General features: G+C 33.5%; 4 protein-coding genes across 5 annotated transcripts; 2 read left to right on the top strand and 2 right to left on the bottom strand.

Moving 5' to 3' along the window:
* The first annotated feature begins 6,764 nt into the window (after positions 1-6,764).
* Positions 6,765-9,355, top strand: LOC133680808 (uncharacterized). Of its 2 annotated transcripts, none has more exons than XM_062103804.1 (4): positions 6,765-6,918; positions 7,646-7,797; positions 7,926-8,219; positions 8,553-9,355. In XM_062103804.1, exons 2-4 carry the CDS (start codon positions 7,657-7,659, stop codon positions 9,192-9,194), a joined length of 1,077 nt encoding a protein of 358 aa, XP_061959788.1. In that variant the 5' UTR covers positions 6,765-6,918; positions 7,646-7,656; the 3' UTR covers positions 9,195-9,355. The 2 variants fall into 2 exon arrangements, with proteins under 2 accessions (XP_061959788.1, XP_061959789.1); XM_062103805.1 differs by having other exon boundaries at positions 7,646-7,779.
* A 1,111-nt stretch (positions 9,356-10,466) lies between these two features.
* LOC133681846 (replication protein A 70 kDa DNA-binding subunit E-like) lies at positions 10,467-11,695 on the bottom strand. Its single transcript, XM_062105014.1, has 3 exons — positions 11,676-11,695; positions 11,258-11,400; positions 10,467-11,098 (listed from the first exon to the last, which is right to left on the bottom strand). The coding sequence occupies exons 1-3, from the start codon at positions 11,693-11,695 to the stop codon at positions 10,467-10,469; spliced, it is 795 nt and encodes a 264-aa protein (XP_061960998.1).
* Positions 11,696-12,937: 1,242 nt separating this feature from the next.
* On the bottom strand, positions 12,938-15,346 carry LOC133679556 (large ribosomal subunit protein eL13z). The gene is made up of 5 exons (XM_062102186.1): positions 15,232-15,346; positions 14,282-14,397; positions 14,006-14,139; positions 13,441-13,599; positions 12,938-13,357 (listed from the first exon to the last, which is right to left on the bottom strand). Exons 2-5 carry the CDS (start codon positions 14,388-14,390, stop codon positions 13,136-13,138), a joined length of 624 nt encoding a protein of 207 aa, XP_061958170.1. The 5' UTR covers positions 14,391-14,397; positions 15,232-15,346; the 3' UTR covers positions 12,938-13,135.
* Positions 15,347-16,021: 675 nt separating this feature from the next.
* Positions 16,022-20,405, top strand: LOC133675651 (uncharacterized). Its single transcript, XM_062097103.1, has 5 exons — positions 16,022-16,587; positions 16,743-16,873; positions 18,970-19,095; positions 19,195-19,322; positions 19,812-20,405. Exons 1-5 carry the CDS (start codon positions 16,365-16,367, stop codon positions 20,122-20,124), a joined length of 921 nt encoding a protein of 306 aa, XP_061953087.1. The 5' UTR covers positions 16,022-16,364; the 3' UTR covers positions 20,125-20,405.
* The last annotated feature ends 107 nt before the right edge of the window (positions 20,406-20,512 follow it).

The following is a 20,512-nucleotide window of genomic DNA, read 5'->3' on the forward strand; positions in this document are numbered from 1 at the left end:
TTTATATCTCTCTTTCCCTTTACACATCCCAGACTGTCTTCTCATTTATCAACTGTTCTTTCTATCGTGGGGCATGCAATGCTGGTTTAATTTCATAAAGCTGCATCCTTTACTTGCAGGGTGGGTTAATATTTTATGCGCTTGCACGACAGCCGTGGCCAGATTGTGCATCCATGATCCATCGCTGTCGGTTTGGCAAATTGGAGAAGCGAATTAGGCAAGGGCAAGGGTAAATTCCCAGGAATTTTGTGTTTTAAAGGAGTGGGAAAACGAATGGACTCAAGAGGGCTTCGGCCCCCTCAGAATAGAAGAGCTCGAAAGCATGGTCCGCTAGAGATCATCAATTACTAGCCCATAAGAGGCAGTACCTAGCCACAGGCAATCGAAATCTGGATGACAAAGCCCATCTCCATAAGCAATAAAATAAAAAAACAAAACCATATAACTCAATTCATCAAATTCTAAATTATTTTTTAAAAATCACTAATTTGAGTTTCATAAATCTCAGGATCACTAAAGACTTACATGGTCGTTAACTTCAAGATCTATAAGATTAGTTGAGATTCTCGAAAGTTAGCTCGGACACCCACGTTAATAAAAATAAAAAAAAATAAAATATAAAAATAAAAATATGCTAAGAAAAAAGAAAACAAGACCACGTACGTACACATGACTTGATGCCTGTAGTGTCCAGGCAAATATATGGATAAGATTTTAATTCCACACACACACATGTGTTAAGAAATTGCTTCTCATTCAATCGACACCCACGTCCCTTTTGAAATAAAGAAACAATCCAATAAAATATAAATATTTGCTGTTATGATAAATACTCTCTCTTAACTACAGGAAATTAATGAGCAGAAGGATCATAAGATTGCAGCAAACAGGAACAAAAGGGTGGTGGTGAGTAACAAATAACAAAGCAAGACAAGTACTTGTGTCTTCTATTTTAAACTTCAACTACTGAAAATCATGTATTAGAGACCAGAAAGGAGGAAAACGCCAACTCCCTACTATTTTCAAACCACCCCAGTTCCATGTCCCCGTCTATGCTAAACTCTGTTCTACTCCGTTGCATCCACACGCCAACTCCTTCTATTCGCAACAACCATTGTTTTGTATCTTTTCTCATTCGTCCTTGGTTCCACGTAATTGGTCCAGTGCCTATCCTGACCATCCATCTGTTAGAGGACTGAAAGACATAAAATATCGTGTGTGACGGTAAGTAACTTCATAGAAATATTAAATAATTCACTTTCACACTTTCATTTTGAACACAAACGTTTCTTAAATATTAAATAATTCACTTTAAATATTTTAAATACAAATATGGATTATATATTCATATTCAAAATTAAAAAAAACTAGTTTCTCTAACCATCATAACAATTAATAATATTTCACCTTGCAACTAGCTATTAAATTCTAAATAAAAGAGTTGGGTCTAAAGTGTTAATATCTATAATCTCAAAGATCAGGTTTAAAATGTTTATATATAAACCTTAAAAATTAAGTTTCAAAAGTGATTTTTTATTTTTTTTGGATTTGACGGAATTCCACCATCCGTCCGAAAAACGTACTTTGTGGGTTCAGGTGAGCGAGTAAAACCCCGGCTGTTTCAGGCTCTTACAAAAAATACACGTCCTAACTCGAACTCGAAACCTACCGTACAGATTTTAAACTTTTTATCATAATACTACGCCTCTTGTGAACCTAATTTTTCATATTCCAACCAATCCACAAGCGATTTCATGATATAAAACATGTTTAAGTTCTTATTCAAAACATATTTGCAAGAATACATGGTATCCTTTCAAATCATATTCAAAATGCATTCATATTTTTAATTATATATATTAAACAAATCCTAAAAGGCTGGTAAAACATTGTGATAAAAGACACATTGCATTTTTAATTAACAATATAATGATATTTTTGTCTTTCTTAAAAAACTAACATTGTGATAAAAGACACATTACATTGTTAATTGAACAATATAATGATATTTTTGTCTTTCTTAAAAAACTAGCAAAACTTGCCGTTAGGGTAAAATCATCTTTCAAATGGATTTATTGGGCATTAAAAATTTGCTTGGGGATAAATTGATTCACATATGTTTTTTTAGCACAATGAAATGATTTTGTAGCTCTTAAAAGCAAAAACTAAAAAAATGTATAACTTTCATCAAGGGGTTTTTTTTCTTTCCAATATTTTTGCACAATGAAATTACATTAGCACCCTTAAAAGAAAAGAAAAAATATTAAACTTGCACAAAGAGGCTTATTTGTCTTTTTTTTTTTTAACAATGAAGTCATGGAATTGCCATTAAAAAATATATATATAAGGCTAGTTTCAAGGGCATTTTAGTTTTTTCATTATGTTTTTTTTTTATTATTTTAAGGTTTACTCAAGGATTGTTTAATAATTTTAAAATATTAAATATTATTAAAAAAATATTAACATGTCAGCCCATGACGACCCCGTGCCCTTCAAGGTTTTATCCCGCTACCAAAATCCACCATTCGTGAAGGTGTTGGGAGCGACGTGTTGTCCTCTTCGCTTTGGTGGGACGTGTGTTCATGATGGAGGTGATGTTAGGCTCCTATAAACTTTTTTTTCTTTTCTCTTTCTGAATCTAGAAATTTACCTCCACCCTTCCAAAAATCTATTATGTCCTCTAGTTTATATTTCGCTTAATTTGAGTTTTCATTCTTTTAATCATTATTTGTTTTGCTTTTAATGGTTTTTGAAGTTTAATTTTTCTTCAATTTCATTCATAGGCATTTTATTTCATTTAATTTTTTATCTAATTTGGTCCTCATTCTTTTAATTATTTTTTTTTGTATTTTATCCTTCTCTTGATTTTTTTTATTTCATCCCTTATCATTTTATGTGATTTAATTTTTTTATTTGATTTTGATCTTCAATTTTTTTATTGCTAATTTATCATCCTTTTCTTGAGGTTTTTTCTTTTAATTTTTTCTCTTTATATTTTATTTCATGTAATTTTTTTATTTAATTTTAGTTCTTATTCTTTTGATTGCTTTTTTTTTCGGGCCTTGAACTTCATTATTTGTTTCATTTTCATTTTTTACGTTATCTCGAATAGCGGTTTAATCGAGCTCCTTAATTGGCTTAGATTTTTTTCCCAATGTTTTTTTTATGAAATTGGTTTTTTATATATAATTTTATCATTTAGTGTTAAATTATTGGCTCTTGAGCTTTTTGATTATTTCACTTTTCTTTTTTTTATGTGGAGTTATTCCAAGTGTGAGTTAATGAAGTTAACTCAGGTTAACTTTGGGTTTTTTTAGCATTTTTTATTTAACTTTGATTTTTTTTACCAGGTTTTTTTAAATTTTTTTTTATCTAGATCTCATATCACAAGTATCGATGTTAGTTATGTTAAATCGGGCTAACTTGAGTATTTTTCTTTGGCGTTATTTTTTTTGAAACTATTTTTTTTATTTTATCCTTTGACTTTAAATTATTGTGCTTTGTAATTTATTTTTACTTTTTTTATTATGAGTTATCTCGATTTCATATCTTGAGTTGTATGTTAGTTAAGTTAACTCGAGTTAAAAAAATTATCATTGCCTAGACATTTTTTTTTTATACAAGAAAAAATTTGACATGATATGTGGCATAGCATGGACCAAATATATATATATATATATATATATATATAAAATAAATAATAATGATCATCATAAATCATAGGTTCACTTAGATAAAAATCAATGCGCGTGCTTCTTTTTAATTCTCAACTTAATCAAAATTTTTATACCACACCTAACTAGAATAACCAGTCCATTGCACCATATCTAGCTAATTGATCATAATTCTCTTTAGGAAATTCAAAATCATGTTTCAATCATTGGATTAGAATGAAAAAATTTATGATGCTCGGGCAGTCACCCTTCACTCTTTTAATAAAGAATTCTTTTTATGAATATCACATAAATACCCTTCACTCTTTTAATAAAGAATTCTTTTTTTATGAATATCACATAAATATGTCATTTACGGTATTAGAAACTAGACATTATAAGATTTCTATACATATATTATGTTTGCCACAAATAGCACCAAATAAGTGCGACCCTCTGCAAGCACCTAAATCCAATAATTTTAACTTTGTTTACTTGCTAATCCAGTCATTTCAGATCGTATAATAACTATTAAGGATTCTTAATCCAATTTTAATGATCTAATATTATCCATTACAATATTTAGATCTATTCCTATATATAAGTGCTCTTCAAAACTTTTTTTTTTATCCTAATATAACTTTTATGAAGAAAAATCCTAATTAATATATAATATTCTTTTAATTAAAAGAAATATATATTACTTATTTTAAATTCAAGAAAAGCAACAATGAAATTTCAATCCTTTAAGATTTGTACCTTATATCCTCCCACATGATTTCTTATTTGCTAAGCAAACTCTCTGCTTCTATCTTCTTCTTTTTTTATAAGCATTTATGTGGATTCTACTACAAAATCCTTGTAATGAGCTTAGTTATACTCTAACATAATACTATTTGGATAAAGAATTAATCAAGTTAATCTCATATCCCTAATTAAAATAAGAAGAAAAAAGTTAAAGTGGGTGCATGCCTCAGTTCTAGGCTTCTTTGGTTGATTTTATTTTACCTTTATATATATATATATATATATATATATATAGTAACTATCAATTTTTATTTAAAAGCTTATTCTCTCTCAATTAACTCTCTAATATTTTCTCTATTTATCAATAAAGTTCTTTTCACTCAGGGAGTAAAATGAAATTAATCAACTCAAGAGGGTAGAACCCTTTCAATTTTTTCACCGCAAATCACTGACCCTTGCTAATAATAATGGGAGAATTTAAATTTGATGGAAGTAACTCAACTGGTCAGGTGCTAAATTTATTTATTAGAGATCATTCGTTCGAGTTCTACAAATCTCAGGACCACTGGATACTTATATGATTGTTAACTTTAGGGCCCGTAGGTTTAGTTAAGGTACGCGCAAGCTAGCCCGAACACCTATATTAATAAAAAAATAAAAAAAATTAACTTAGAGCTCGTAAAATTAGTTAAAATATATATAAACTAACCAAAAATTTATATTAATTAAAAAAATAATGAGAGAATTTAATTGACGAGACTTTGATTGCTTATCCCATTTGGGCTCCCACCCTTCCATTCTTATCACAGGTTGAGGAATTTTATATATTATTATTTCCCATCAGTGATTTTATGTATTCGATACAACAAAATCAAACAAATTTGGTTTAAAGAGACAAAAAAAAATAACACAGTAAGCAGCCACGTGTCTCTTTTTTCACCAGTGGAAGGGGAACTATAAGACAAATGACCACCCTATCATTACGGAAAATGGTCCAGCTCTTTTTATTCATTTATTTGTCTTAAAACCAAAAGGCAAGTGTGTGCGTCTACTTAACACAATTAGGCTGTGTTTGGAAGACAGGACATGGAAAAGGTGGTTCGAATGAAAATAGAAAAGAGAGTTCGCACTTTTTTACTTCTTTCTGTTTCAAGAAGAAGCGCTTCACCTCAGATATGGACGGCTTGCCTCAAAAAATTAGCTTTCATATATGAGTTAACTCGATGGTAGTGTCTTCATTGTTAAAACAATATTCTCTTATTCATGAAGATAAATATTCAATGTGAAGACTAATTTATGGAAATAAATCTTTCTTAAAAAATACATATTCCTAAATAATTACTTATTCTTCAATTTTTATATTAAGGCAAGATCCATAATAATTAGATATATTTTATAAATAGAATGTTAGAATTATGTAAGATATCATATGATCATATCTCTCAACACTAAATATATAATTAAATTTATGACAAAATAGATACAGGATATTTACTCTTCTTTTATACTATCTCTAAATTAACTAAATATTAATAAGTACATATTTATACCAAATCCAATAATCACTCATCTTCTTGATAGAAGAAGATAAAAATTTAACTTTTTAACTTTTATAACTTACCTAAAACAGGTGTAAAGTTGTGTTAGTATTTAGAGTGTTTGTTTTCTCAGTGCTATAATTAACCAAATTCCTCATTTGCACATGATTATTCGAGTATGAAACCTAAATAGACTTTATGCTCAAAACTTTAATGTTGAAGAAGATTTATTTTGGAGGGTTTTTTTCATCATTTCAACTTTAATTTTTAGTAAAAATAATGTAATATTTATCCTTATATATATATATAAATAAAATATTTTTTTTATATATCAAATATATCAATATAATATTTTTTTTAATTAGTTTTAATATACTCACTTTCAATTGTCCATGTTAACTCAATGTTTTCTTCTCTGAGCCCTAAGTACAATCACAACTACAACTGCAACTAACCACTAAACTAAACATTAAATTAATGTTAATAATTGGTTTTTTTAATCATTGCTAGATTTATTATAAGTAAAATCACAACTACAACTAGAATTAACCTCTAAAACAAATTAATGTTTATAATTTTAATTATTTTGACAAGAAAAAGAAATCTCTTCTTATTTTCATGTACATTACCAAATAATAAAATTTTAAGAAAATGATACAAGATATCCCTATTCATAAATGGGATATATATATATATATATATATATATATATATATATACCTTTTCCATTTCAAATTCTTTTCTTTGAAATAACCTTTTCCATTTCCTATCTCCCAAACAGAACTTAATTTCCAACCACATGTCCAGAACAAGAATAACCCACGTGACAATTGACCTGCTAAGCCAGTCACTTACTGTTCATAGCCTATAATACCTGCAAGGCCCCGAATCGTTTCGTTGTGTAGGTGTCCGTGTTAACCACACGTCATTCCCAATTTTCTGGTTATTTCCGGCAGCAACCGACGCATCAACTTCTTCTGGTACAAATTTTTCTCCTTTTTTTCACCAAAATCCCACAAGACTTTTACCTCAGATTGGCTTCTTTATGCAATTATATTTCTGGCTATTATGTGTCATGTCATAGAATTATATTATTGCTGATTTAATTTATTTTTGGCATTAATTTGTTGTGCTTAAAGTTATTGTATTTATTGTAATCAGAATTTGAGATTGCGATGTGGTTAATGAATGAGAGGTGGCGAGGTTTGGTTTTTGAGATTACATGGTTGATCATGGTGATTAGTTTGTTTATTTATCTTTTTGGGAAATTCTGATTGATTTGTGTATCAAGTGATGCTCTTTATGAATGGTGGGTTTTGAGTTTTGAGTTTGTGGTGAGAATCCATGAAATTTTTATCAAGAAAGGATTGGGCTGTTGTTAATTTTAGCTAAGTTATGGCTTTATTGTTCGCAAGATTTATGATCAAAGTAGTGATAGGTTAATTTAATTCCATGTGATTTAATGAAGATAGAAACTTTGCAATATTTCTTTGTTTTTTTGCCTGTCGTGGTAGAGCGGATGTTGTTCATTTTACACTAAGTTTTTCGATTATTTGCTGCCATGGATGGGTAGAATACCATTTTTTAATTTCTGATTTCATGGAGTACTAGGGATTTTATTTATTTTGACTGTGATTGGAAATTTCATTTATTTTTCACCTTTTCTGTTAAGTTCTCAAGTGGGGTTTTTTTCTATATTGTTTCCAGAAAAGGAAGCAATGGATTTTTTGCTTGAGGGAACAAATGAGGACACATCTGAATGCCATTTTGATGACAAGGACATTCAGAGATGCCCATTTTTGAGGAACATCAACAAGCCAACCAGCTTTTCGTTCTCTCCTGTGAATTTCCTTAATCCTGTCAGTTGTTGACCTTTGAAATGAGCACCATCTTGCCTTTTGATCTGTGCAGTTGGTTTATTTTATTTTTTTGGTTGCAAAAGCTGGTTAAGTACCTTAAATTTGACCTCTTATCTCTGTTTCTTAAGGTACAAGGAGCTAAAGGTCCAATTTTTGAAGATGGTCCGAATTTTGGTATGGCGTTTAAGCTCTTTCATGGCAAGGATGGGGTTGTCCCACTCTCAAATCAGTCCAGCTTTCATGATAACACTTTGGAACCTGAGCCTGCACCTCAATTCAATCCCTTAGCTGCAAAAGCTGCCACCATCAGTCTCTCCGCATTTGGTCCTGGTGGACCATTTGGCTTTGGTTCCTTCAACGATAAGTGGAAGAATCAGAAAAAGAAATCAGAATCAGCTAGCAAGAAAGAACCATCTTCTCAGGTAGATGCACACTCTTTACCTGAATATAATTGATTTGGATGTAGGGAATCATTTTGAACTCAAATGTAGGAGGAAAATATGTTTCTTGTTCCCGTGTTATAGCAAACATATTTAATTCAGGTAAATGATCCAATCATGCCATCTTGAAACAAATATATTGAGGCAACAGATTTCAACAATGGCTTGTTTGTGAAACTTGGTATATAAAATAGAAACGGATATCCTCTTGCTTGTGAGGACTGAAATTGTTCTTTTTGACTCTTGAGTCACTTGTCTTGCAAATGACCATAACCACAGTTTTATTCACAATGTGTTTTGTTTTTTAATTTTCAGAAAGGAAACACATCAAAACATGAGGCAATGGGAAACGAATGGTTGGAAACAGGCAACTGCCCCATAGCTAAGTCCTATAGAGCTGTGAGCCGTGTACTCCCTCTAGTAGCATCGACTCTTCAGCCACCCCCTAGCATGAAGCTTAGGTGTCCGCCTGCTATAGTTGCGGCAAGGGCTGCCCTAGCCCGGACTGCCCTTGTTAAAAATTTGAGACCTCAGCCACTACCTGCAAAGATGCTTGTCATTGCTCTGTTGGGCATGGCCGTGAATGTACCGTTGGGCATGTGGAAGGAACACACAGAGAAGTTCTCTCTTCAATGGTTTGCAGCTGTGCATGCAGCTGTGCCCTTCATAGCCATGCTAAGGAAGTCTGTCTTGATGCCAAAAACTGCCATGGCTCTGACCATTGGAGCTTCTATCCTAGGGCAGATTATCGGTTCTAGAGCTGAAAGGCACCGGTTGAAAACTGTGGCTAGCAAGGACAGGTTGAAAGTAAAAACAGCTATTGCTGCTGCCGTTGACAGATACAGCCCAAGCCAGGTCAGTGGCAATGCTGGCAGTAATTGTGGTACAGAGATGTCATGGGACCCTCTTCTTATTAAGGCTAGTGGAAGCAAATCATCTACCAGTGTTTGTTTCTAACAACACAAACTGTGAGTGGAATGGAATAAAAAATACGGCAGCAGTATTCATGGCGAATAATGCCAAGATTTGGAGATTAAAACATCCAGTTAAGCCTATAGCATGTAACATATGAACTGTTTATTTCTTGTGCTTTTTATGTAACATGAGTTGCAACTCAACTATAAGGGCATCTCCATCGTAGGAGGCAAAAGAAAAGTCCTACATATCTCCATCAAAGTGGAAACAATAATAAAAAAAAAGCAGCCATGTGGGAAAAAAAAAAAAAACTTCAAACTCTTTAAAGAAAAAGTGAAAGTATTTCTTTCTCGCTCTTCAATACAATTAGTTCTTCAAATGATTTTTTTTATTGGAGTATACAATAAAAAAAAACTACATTTATACTATTCAAAATATCATATTAACATTTTGGGACTTCAAAATAGCATCTGAGATGCTATAATCAAACGATTCTCAACCTTGTAAGCAGACAACTATTTCCTTCCTGAAATAAAATATCAGAATTCATTTAACTTTTAATTTCGCCAGTAGCTGTGCAATTTCTGCGTGCACATGCGCGCGCACGTGAAATTTGCTGCTTCTTTTTTACTTGCATCCCTTGCATGTGTGCTGAAATAATGATGTGGTGTTTGCATTGCCTGACTATCTTGGCGCTTAGAGCTATCGCAAAGGCAAACTTGGGTGTTGGAACTGGCGTAATGAGTTAGAGATGGAGGCTGAATAATAGCACCTGCTATGTGGCTTCGGATATAAGAAAACCTACAGGCCACAAGGAACACTAAAGCAGGCGGCAGGAAATTCGCCATGTACAGGATCGTTCTTTCAATGCCTGGTCCTGCCGGAAGCTTGCTTTCCGGTAGGGGCATTTTACACTGGTACTTCAAACCCCTTTTCTATTGGCATTAGTTGTTTTTTGTTTTTGGAACTGATTTTGGCATGTAGCCCTAGTTTTAGTGTAAATCTTTGAGCAGATATCTACGAAGAAACAATGCCATTGATACTTGACAATTGCTCTCCTCTGAATATTAAAACGTGAAAGATTTTGAGACGGCGAGGTGGGAGTTTCGTTTCTTTTAAATTTGCTCTTTGTCCGAGGGTATTTGATTTCCAACTTTAGCACGAATTTTGGCTATTTAAAATAGCTCGCTGAAAATCTTAATTAACTGATGCACTCTTTTCTTATCTTTTCTGGTTTGATTAATAAATCGTCGTAAATCTTAACTGAGTTTCTGCACCATTTTTCCTCATTGTAGAAGCAGTGGGAGTAATGGATTATACCACGCCAATAAGATTAACAACACTATTGTTCTTCTCCATGTCTTCAATATCACTTACGGTACGGAAATGAGATTGCTGACTTGGAATTGTGCTGTCATCCTCAAAGCACAGCTGTATGGTTGAAGTGCTCTCCAGGAAAATTTCAAGATCATGACGGAGGTGATTGAAATTCTTTTGAGCAGGTTTTAAATTTCCCTTGGAAATCAAATAAATCCTTCCAGCTTCAATCTGGTTGTAGAATTGGTCAGCCACTTGATTAGAGCAGGTTGCTCTGATTTCTCCACCATCACAATCAAGAAGATCAGAGGAGAGAACTTCGCTATCCCCACGAGTATTATTATAGTGCCTGAGTTCTCCTTTTGTCATCGCCCTGGCCTTAATTGTCCACCTACCATGGTATGGATTCAATGCAGTAATTGGAACGATCCTAGGAGGAGCTTCTTTCCTGGCAACTGATCCTCTGTTACTGTACATCAGAGATGGTTCCTGGTATGCTGACTGCGGGGGGCAAGAATAACCGCCCATATGAGGCTGTGGAGTTTCTGATCTAGGGTTGCGGAAGCCTGCATTCTGATTAGCATACAACCCACTTGATGGAACTGATCCAGGTGATCCAGCAGCAGCTTCTACTTATAGATAAAATGGAGGAGCATTTGTTGGAGCAAACCTTCCTGAACCATAATTTCTAGAAGAAGTATCATGAGACTGGTTTATCTCAGGGCTGTGTGCAAATGGCAGAGACATATTTTGATTTTCAACCATGCCACCATGAACTGAGCTGGTACCAAATGACTGAAGACTTGCATTGACTCTTCCTGGTTGATCACCTGATGATGATGGAGGCCCTGAAGATTTTTGAGCCGATACCGGATTTCCAATTAGCACACATCCTTCTGCTATCAGAGCCAATTCAAGAACAATAATAATCCTGGATTCAATGAACAAACAACGACATCACCAACAAGAACATAGCATAGCACTAAAAAATGAAGTACAGTTTAATTGCTCCAAAAACTACCGGTATTATTAAGATTTCCACTTCAAGATGCGTGCGTAAGTCTACATTTTTCACATAGATTCCTGAGGCATATGCACCGGCACCCACACAAAAGCTTTCAAAAGAAAATGTTGTGTCAACACTACAGCGGATACTTAGCACTCAACGAGCAAGTTACATCAATAACAGACACAAACCTAATTTACCTATCATCATCAGTTTTCATAGTGGGTTTTACAAGTTAATATGTATTAACTTAAATTTTTATTAATTATATTTTTTTTAATTTTATCATTCAACATTAAAATTACTAGAATTAGACTTCATAATTTATTTTGATTTATTTTTTATGAGATTATAATAATCTCATAATTAAAATTGTAAATTTGACAGATTAACTCGAATCAATTTAATATTTTATCATTTTAATATTTTAAAAAATATCATATTAAATTTTTTATTTATCATTTAGATTATATTTAAATTTATCAAGTGGGTCGTTAATCCCATGTTATTTTTAAAAAATATTATATTAAAAAAGGCATTAGCATATATCCTGAATATTTTTTTAAGATTTAAAAAACAGGATCCGACTGACTCGAACAGTAACGCAAGCCAATTATCTGATACAATCGTATGTATCCTGGCAAAGTAAATGTGTGATAGATGTTCAAGAGTCTTTGGTATTTACCTAAGCAATGAACTACTTTTGTTTTATCTTTGCATCAAAAGGTATTGACTTCTAAAATATTTAATTTGACTGAAAAACGTTATTGTTAATATCTATTTTTGAAATAGAAACCTCTTTTTTCCTAGTTTGAAATAGAAACCTCATTTGCCCCTTCTGGGCAAAAGGTAATTTTCTTAAAGTTCTGCTATAATGTGTATGTTATTATAGGAGGAGGATTATTATTGAGTTTTCAGGGTAAAACATATTCCGTTGAAGTGTAGGAAAAATTTGTTATAAATAGTACTTTTTAAAAATATTTTCAAGTCATCTTGAATATCAATCAAAACTTAGTTTCTACTGTGAACCTAGTAATTTTTAAGAAATTAAATTCTCTTAAATAAATTCTAAATCAAATTGGGCTCAAGAGAGCTTTAGATCGACCTTGAATAACTTGGTCTGTCAAGGAAGGTTGATGCCAGACCTTACCGAACAAACGGGCACCAAGCAAAGCTGCAAAATGCAGGTAAGAATAAAATGAATCATCATCAAATCCTTTAACAAAGGCTTTTGTTTTGCCTTCACACGGCCAGCTAAGTTCACTTTAATTTAGCACGAGTTCGTAATTACACTAGGGGAACCTGAAACATTTTGTAATTGTCAAATTCCAATCATTGTAGCATAAAGCACATCTTTCCAGCCCAGCATGAAATTCACATATTCCAGTCCAGCATGAATGTACACATCTATCGATTTAGAACAGAGACAACCAGCCAGGCTATGATGGAAGAGACAAAACCATGCAATAAGAACTTGAGCATGTTCAATATATTAAAGCATGTCCGCAAACTACGAATCCTTGAAACTTCTAAAACTCAATTGGCATTTTAAAAAGTTATGGTAGAGACTAAATGTCGGAAATATGATAGAACCCAGTTCAAGATTAAACAACAAAAACTCCACATCCCATTCAAAAAACCCACTTGACAGTGTCAAACTCTACTTCTTCTCTTCCTTTTCAGCTTCTGCAGCCCTCTTCAACCTGACACCAACATGGCGTGCATTTGTACGCTCTGCACGGAGCTTGTCATAAGCCCTGAATGACTTCATCTCTTCAGTGACCTTCACAAGCTCCACAGATGGCTTCTCGCGTACAATAGGCATAAAATGTCCTTGCACTTGGGTAGCAGTTGCCAGTTCCTCAGGAGCAGAATCACCAGCCTGCAAAATACATGTATAAAAATGAAATTCCATGGAAAAAGAAAGACAATCATACTATTACTCTGCCATACCACAGAAAGTACCTTGGACTTGCGAGCGCGTCTCGGAAAGACGACCAATTTGGCCTTGTATGTTTTCAGCCTCTGAACATTAGTTTGGAGACCCTCCAAGGAGCGATTCCTACGACGGTGATCAACAGCAATTCCTATTGTGGGAGCTAGTTTCTTTGGAATACCAGCAGCCTGGTGTAGCAAAAAGAAATGGGTTATTCATCATACAATACTAATAAAAATATCCATAGTGGCCATATAACCACAAATATGAAAATATTAGATAGAAAGAGAAAACTGTTCTAAAGACTTGCAAGACCTAAAACAAATTTACATATTCCTGCTCACAAAGCAATGTACCACGAATACTAGATATATATACATATCCATCTCCAATTACTGTTAACACAAAACACTACATGTTATAATCTGAAACTGGGTACAGAAAAAACACAGCCCTGCATATGAGTAAATACAGACACCATAACCTGGAATATACAATTAATTGCAAAAATAACAATTAGCCATTTTGGAGCCTAGAAAATGATTAAACATAAAAAAGTAGTCAACAAAAACAGGAAAAAGAAACCCAACTGACCTTGAGTTCTTCAAGAGAAAACCCCCTACCAGCTCTCACTTTCATATTATACTTCAAAGTCTGGCCATGTACAATGGGTCGAAGAGGTCCAGCTGTAGGCCGGGGAAAGATTTTGACAGCCTTCTTCTGACGAGCTGAAAAATGTTACATAGATAATAAAATAGTTACTAAAAGTACACAATGGGTCACATGTGCAGTATATGCACATACAAGGATCAGGTATGAGCCTGTTCTATCACAGATATTAACAGGAAAGGTTAGCTAGAGGCTTCTCACCAATGCGTCTGCGGGTCTTCCGAGCAGGTTGGTTAAACCATGTCTTGACATAGTTTTGCCAGTGCTTCTTGAAGTGACCATTGGGCACAACATTGTTATGCTTAACCATGTCTTACCTGAAACAGTATGTGAGTTGAGGAGTTAGAAACAGGACATTGTTCTACTGATGCAAAAGGAATGGATCTGGCAACATCGAGAAGGCAAAACTTAAAGTAATAATAACACAATCACAGTAATTTCAATTTGTTCATACCAAAACGCTGTAAGCACTACCTTCTGAAAACAAAACTACTTAGTCACTTAGGGTAACCATTAAAGGTCTTCAAATTCATTCATAAATAAAAATATGAAACTTAAAAAAAGCATTCAATGGCAGGCTGGCAAGAAAGCAAGGAGAGCAGAAAATAACTCAACCCACAATTCTAACGACCTGTCGAGGTCGTTAGAACGCAATGACTCAATCATTCCAAAGCATTAGACTCATTCAAAAAATTGAGAATTTAAATATCGTGGTGACACTAGCGATTCGATACAAAATGAGCTACACGTCGAAGCAGCAGGATGGAACACAGAGACCAAAAAAAGGAAAAAACCCAAAACAGAAAATCACTTAGTAACTCTTGTGAAAAGTAAGGTAACAGACATCAACTAGTTTGAAAATAAAGTGAACACAATTCCACAAATAAAAGAAGTAAATCATAGTTTACTTTATAGCTCTTTACCCCTTTCACTTTCTCAGGGCCCAAACATGTATAAGCGATTACAGAAAGAAACAAAAGCATGAACAGAACAGTAAGAAATCCTTAAAAGTGATCAGATCCAACAACGTCCTTCGCAAAGGAAACAGAATACAAGGCAAAGATTACCCAAGTTCTGGGTAACTTACAAAATACAAAAAAAATCAAAAATCAAAATCGAAGTAAAAGAGGAGAGGAGATGCCGAGAGATACCTGTTAGCGAGAGAAGGGCGGCTATCAATTACAAATGAAAGCTGTAGAATTTTTTAGGGTTAGCTTCGTTTATATTAAATAAGCTTCTCAAAAAAACCTAGGAACGTTTGGGCCTGGGGCTCGGTTACTGCCTATCTTCAATGGACTCTTTTGAGCTATCAAATTCAGCCCAGCTCACCATAATTTTTAATTATTTTATAAGAGCTTTCCTAAAATATATCCTTGAATTATTTATTGGAATAATATTAATTTTGCTCTCAAACTATTTTTTATTAATTTTATTATTAAATTATTTTGATTTGTCAACTAAGATACTTTTGACTTAATAAAAAAACATTACGCTTTCAACACATAAAATTAAAGCTTTCATGAAAAATTAAATTGAAAAGTCCATGAAAAATATCATCCCCTGAAGTATGTTTTCGTACTAAATCTATAATTTTATTATTTTTCAAATATTATTTGATCATTTTTAAAAGGCTTAAATGATCACTGAGTAATTGATAATCAGTTTTTTTTATATCAAATAAGAAAAACAAATAATAAATAAAATTTAATTAGTTTTTTATTTGTATTTTGAATTTTAAAATTAAAATATTTTTAAGAGAATTCACTTTAAGCATCCCAAACTTTGCTTGAGATTAGATTTTCTCTTTATAATTTTATAAATCACAGTTACATGCTAAAGTTTCTAATTTGTATAGGAATTTACTTTCTCATTTAAGTAAGATTTGTTTTTTATTTTTAAATTATTTTGATATATTAATTTTGGTTTTTTAAACGACAATTAAAAAACTTCCAATCACCCCAGAAGTGCTGACTATGGATGTCACCAGTCACGATGATCACCAAGAGAAAATCCCGACAAAAACCTTACGCCATTGATCGAGTAGAGTGATTATTCTTGACTGTGCTTAGCCCACATACCTACCTTCCCTCTCAAAAAACAAAAAAACAAAAAAAATAGCTATATCTCTTCTTCCTTCTCTACACAAATAAAAGAAAACACTCTCACACCCGAATCTCCGATCACCGGATTAATGATTCCGGTGACCGGCTTTTTAACCCAAATCCCTGCAATCTGTGTGTACTGATAATAGTATAGTATAGTATAGTATAGCATAGCGGTAGTGATGGATGTTAGTGATGATGAAATGGAAAAGGAAACAGAAACCCCTGAAAATGGGAAAAAGGGTTTCATATATCTAGCTTTTCGATTAACTTTAGCTCTTCTTTTCCCAATCTTTGCCTTCCTTTCCTTGTCAATATTATTAGGCTTTTTAGCGATTTTCATGGGTCATTTGTCAATTACAACTCCCCTCTCTCTTCCCTCTCAGTGCAAGATACTCTCCAGCAGTACGTCCCTCTCCCTGTTACCCATGTGATTCTACACTTGAATTAATATCTGTTTTTTTATATTTTTTCGTTTTTGATACATTGAGTTTTTGTTGATTTATTCATTTGTTTTGGTTTGTTTTTGAATTGTGTAAGCGGGTTGTTTTGTTTTTCAGGTGTGGATCTTAGATCATCTAAGATTTGTGAGCCTGGGTTTTTGAATTATAAAGCCAAGCATGTGTTTTATCCATATAACAGAAGCAAATTTCGCTGTCGCTATGATTACTATTGGGCTTCAGTGTTTGAGGTGATTTTATCGTGTTCTTTTTAGCAAGTATACATGATTTCTATTTTGCAAGGGATTAGGAGTATCTGCTGCTAAAATGATTTCTTGTGATAACTGAGGTCCGTTGTTTTGCTAGAGTAATGCGTAGTGGGAGTGGAAAAGAAAGGGAGAATGTACTCCTTGAATACTTGAAATACCAAAAGTAGATTTGAACTTAAAATTAGTTAGACAGGTAACTTAGAAGTTGAGATTATGCAAGCTAAAAACTATGGTGATTCCAATAATTCATTCTCAAAACACGTGAAGTTTCTGAGAGCATGGTCTTGTGCCATGATGTGGAATGGCATTACTTGGAACGTTTCAGCTTGAAATTTGTTTTCGGGTTAATAGATGTACAGGGGCTGGTGTTTGTATGGAATGTCATGATCATTGCTGGTCTTGTTCATTATGCAGAAGTTCCAGTTGAAGGATATCCTAACTCCTTACTCCTTAGGAGTATCTTCTACTTTCAGTCATCACAAAGTTTGTATACTGATAAATAACATTGGTTTTCTAGTTTGGTTAAGATTAACATTTAATTGATAGGAGTCCAGACCCTATTCTAACTCAAGAGTATTCTAATCTTCAAACCTTTCAATGCAAAAAGGAATATTTTGTATAGTTCTTTTGTATTTGATTAGAAGCATCCATTATCCAAAGGGAGAACGGGTGTAAAATCTGGATACATCACTCCCAATAGAGGTGATATCAAAGGATGAAACGGGGGACCTCTCACTATGATATAAACTCTTCTCTATATCAGTGGGTGCTTTCAATCCTTTGTTTTATCACTAATCTCCAAGGATCTATGATCCAAAGGGAGATCAGGAAGTGCAAAATTTGGATTCATCATCCCCTATAAGAGGTGATATCAAAGGATGAAACAAGGGACCTCTCACTATGATATAATATCTTCTTTATATCAGTGGGTCCTTTCAATCTTTTGTTATGTAACAAATTTCTTAACTTTGTTATGTACTATTAAAGTTCCTATCTTTTTGTTTAAAGAAGAAACACCATATTTGTTGGGTCTGTGGAAGCTGTATTTGAAGAAAATTGCCTTGTTACTCATTACAAGAGGAATTTAATCAGTGGACAGCGGAAGGCTTGTTTCTTACATGCCACCTTAATAATCTTTATATGATGCAACACTGGTTTCTTGTTGTTTGCTATCGTACCTTGGATTATGGTCAATTTACCCCACATTCTTCGAAGGAACATGTGCAAATAGATAGTTGCCTCTGTTATTTTGTTGTCATCATTGTTCTATATGACTATTATTTCAGGTCATGCTTATGCCAATGTGAAAGCTGTCTTCTATGTGCCATCACTACATTTTCTGGATGAATTGGCACAAGACTTCACTTCCCCATTTTACTTAGCTTAGCTGATGATCTGATTGAAGACTTACTCTAGATGACTCATGATCAACTCTTCCCTCTTTCTCTCTCTCTCTCTAACACATAAATCCATAATCCTGCTAAATCTACACCGAGACAGATTAGATACACGAGAGGGCAACAAATATTCTGTTAATTTGTCTCCATTGCCTGTTTTTCAACCTTTCATAACTGTCTTTGATCAATAAATTCTAGCAGATTAGAAAATTTGCTTTTGATTTTTGTATTATATATCTGAACGTTCTGTTTCTTTATTTGCTTTGATGTAGCTATACAGTTGACAATATCGTAATATAAGTTTTACAGTGCACAGTCAATAGAAAAATTTCAACATCTAGCATATGGCTATGAAAGAAAATGGAAATATATTACATGTATATGAGCAGATCCTCTAATAATATGTTTGGAGCTCCTCATTTTCCCTAGTTCAGAAACCTGTCAGTGGCTGTAGTTTCACATGAATCCAACCTGCGCTTTTAGATCGGGTTGAGTTAGGATCTCAAAGTACCACTTCTGCAAGTTTCATGCTTGCACATTTCAAATTCTCATTACAACATATAGTCAAGTTTTGCACACTTGAGCATGTATCTGACTAGTTTTAAAAGTGCAATGGGTTGAGGCATTGGTGTAAAGAATGGGTCTTTTTAATATTATTTTTTGTCAACTTTCCATATGCAGGTGGAATACAAAGATTACTCTTTGGGTCAAACACAATTTGCATTAGCAGAGGCTCCAAATGAGGCCCTACCTCTAAATTGCCGGCCTAATTTTGGTGCTGCATGGTTGACCAAAGATAAATTCAAGGTAGGGATTGCAAAGCTTCCAGTCTCGCTCATTGTATTACATTTTAAGTCAAATTCCCTCAAGTCTATTATTTTATTCTTTTCTACTCATTCTCTTCAGGTTAATAAAACCTACGACTGCTGGTATACATCTGGCATTTTGAAAGTGAGCTTATATCGTGATGATCTTTTCAATTGTCAAGCAAAAGATCCATCTCAAGTTGAGATGATTAAACGTTTTTTCATCCTGTGAGTATTTTTTTAATAGAAAAATAACACTCAATCTTATTTACCTTATATATATTCTGTGCATTTCTATGGCATTTGATGTCTTCAATATAGATGGTGAATTTACGTATCCAAACTAGATGATGGATGGCCAAGGGATGATCTTGAGTGTGTAAAACAGTTTGATTCGACTGTCATGATAGATACGAGTTAATGATAGTTATGTATTTGTGCTAATAATAATGGCCATTTGTTAACGTGGATATGCCTTTTATTTTGACAGTCCTCACCCATCAGAATGACTCATCTATCATTGAATGAGTTGAATATAATTTTCATTTCTCCATATGTTCTGGTAGAAAGTGAATTCCTTGTATGATTAAACCTATACTGCTCCTATACTTTTGGAAATGGTTAGCTGCAAATGATGTAAATGCTAGGCATCTGTTTGCAATTGTTGTGTGGCTTTGGCAGTATTTAATGTAAAATCGCTGGCTTTTATATGTTCAGATCTAAAGAGATGTTACACTCCTCGTTGGTCCAAAAGAAAGGAAAGGCTGGCTATTGGAGGTGGGAAACCATAGCTGGAGTTATTGCTGGTTTTTCAACTTCTATAATCACCATCAGCTTTATAAGAATCCTACAGCACATAAAATCATGGTTTCGTCTACCCTCTGTAGCTAGGATGTTTTCTCACAACAATATAGTCTTCTTCAAGCGCGCTTGTTTTCTTGTGGCATACATTTCTTTTATGGGTTGGTTGACAATCCAGTATGGGAAAAGGCTTGGTCTGCCTGAGATTCGCAGAGTTTATAATTACTAGCAGCACTCTTTTTGCAAGTGCCAATTCCTTTTTTCTCTTCCTGGATCCTGGATGCTGCAATTCGAACACATTCCTGGCCCAAAGGTACATGATTCATGTGGTTGCTAGATGTGTTTTGATAGAGTAAACGCTGAGCAACTTATGGATGTAGCTGAGAAAGTCTTTCATGTAGAGGTATCATATTATACGGGAAAAAAAATCTCATTGATGTATTATATTGTAAAATCTTGTTTTGAAGGTCATGTTTAATAGAAGAGAGAATAACTGTCTTTTCTGCTCCCTGCGAAGGATACGAGCACGACAGAGTCTATGTCTACTAGTACTCTCTTATGCCTGGGAAAGATGTAAGAATAAACTTCCTCAATCCTAAATATGTTGAATGTGGTAG

The sequence above is a fragment of the Populus nigra genome, chromosome 1 (genome assembly GCF_951802175.1).
Source record: "Populus nigra chromosome 1, ddPopNigr1.1, whole genome shotgun sequence".
Classification (NCBI taxonomy): Eukaryota; Viridiplantae; Streptophyta; class Magnoliopsida; order Malpighiales; family Salicaceae; genus Populus; species Populus nigra.

What these genes read in the sequence shown, in the direction of transcription:
- LOC133681846 (XM_062105014.1), bottom strand. Translation starts at nt 11,695, where the DNA reads ATGAAAACTGATGATGATAG. An exon ending in ATGAAAACTGATGATGATAG is followed by an intron (nt 11,401 to 11,675) that starts GTAAATTAGGTT and finishes CATTGAATCCAG; the next exon opens with GATTATTATTGTTCTTGAAT. An exon ending in TGCAAGTCTTCAGTCATTTG is followed by an intron (nt 11,099 to 11,257) that starts GTACCAGCTCAG and finishes ATCTATAAGTAG; the next exon opens with AAGCTGCTGCTGGATCACCT.
- LOC133679556 (XM_062102186.1), bottom strand. Translation starts at nt 14,390, where the DNA reads ATGGTTAAGCATAACAATGTTGTGCCCAATGGTCACTTCAAGAAGCAC. An exon ending in TTTCTCTTGAAGAACTCAAG is followed by an intron (nt 13,600 to 14,005) that starts GTCAGTTGGGTT and finishes TTGCTACACCAG; the next exon opens with GCTGCTGGTATTCCAAAGAA. An exon ending in GACGCGCTCGCAAGTCCAAG is followed by an intron (nt 13,358 to 13,440) that starts GTACTTTCTGTG and finishes TGTATTTTGCAG; the next exon opens with GCTGGTGATTCTGCTCCTGA.
- LOC133675651 (XM_062097103.1), top strand. Translation starts at nt 16,365, where the DNA reads ATGGATGTTAGTGATGATGAAATGGAAAAGGAAACAGAAACCCCTGAA. An exon ending in GTGCAAGATACTCTCCAGCA is followed by an intron (nt 16,588 to 16,742) that starts GTACGTCCCTCT and finishes TTTGTTTTTCAG; the next exon opens with GTGTGGATCTTAGATCATCT. An exon ending in ATTGGGCTTCAGTGTTTGAG is followed by an intron (nt 16,874 to 18,969) that starts GTGATTTTATCG and finishes TTCCATATGCAG; the next exon opens with GTGGAATACAAAGATTACTC.
- LOC133680808 (XM_062103804.1), top strand. Translation starts at nt 7,657, where the DNA reads ATGGATTTTTTGCTTGAGGGAACAAATGAGGACACATCTGAATGCCAT. An exon ending in CTGTGAATTTCCTTAATCCT is followed by an intron (nt 7,798 to 7,925) that starts GTCAGTTGTTGA and finishes CTGTTTCTTAAG; the next exon opens with GTACAAGGAGCTAAAGGTCC. An exon ending in AGAAAGAACCATCTTCTCAG is followed by an intron (nt 8,220 to 8,552) that starts GTAGATGCACAC and finishes TTTAATTTTCAG; the next exon opens with AAAGGAAACACATCAAAACA.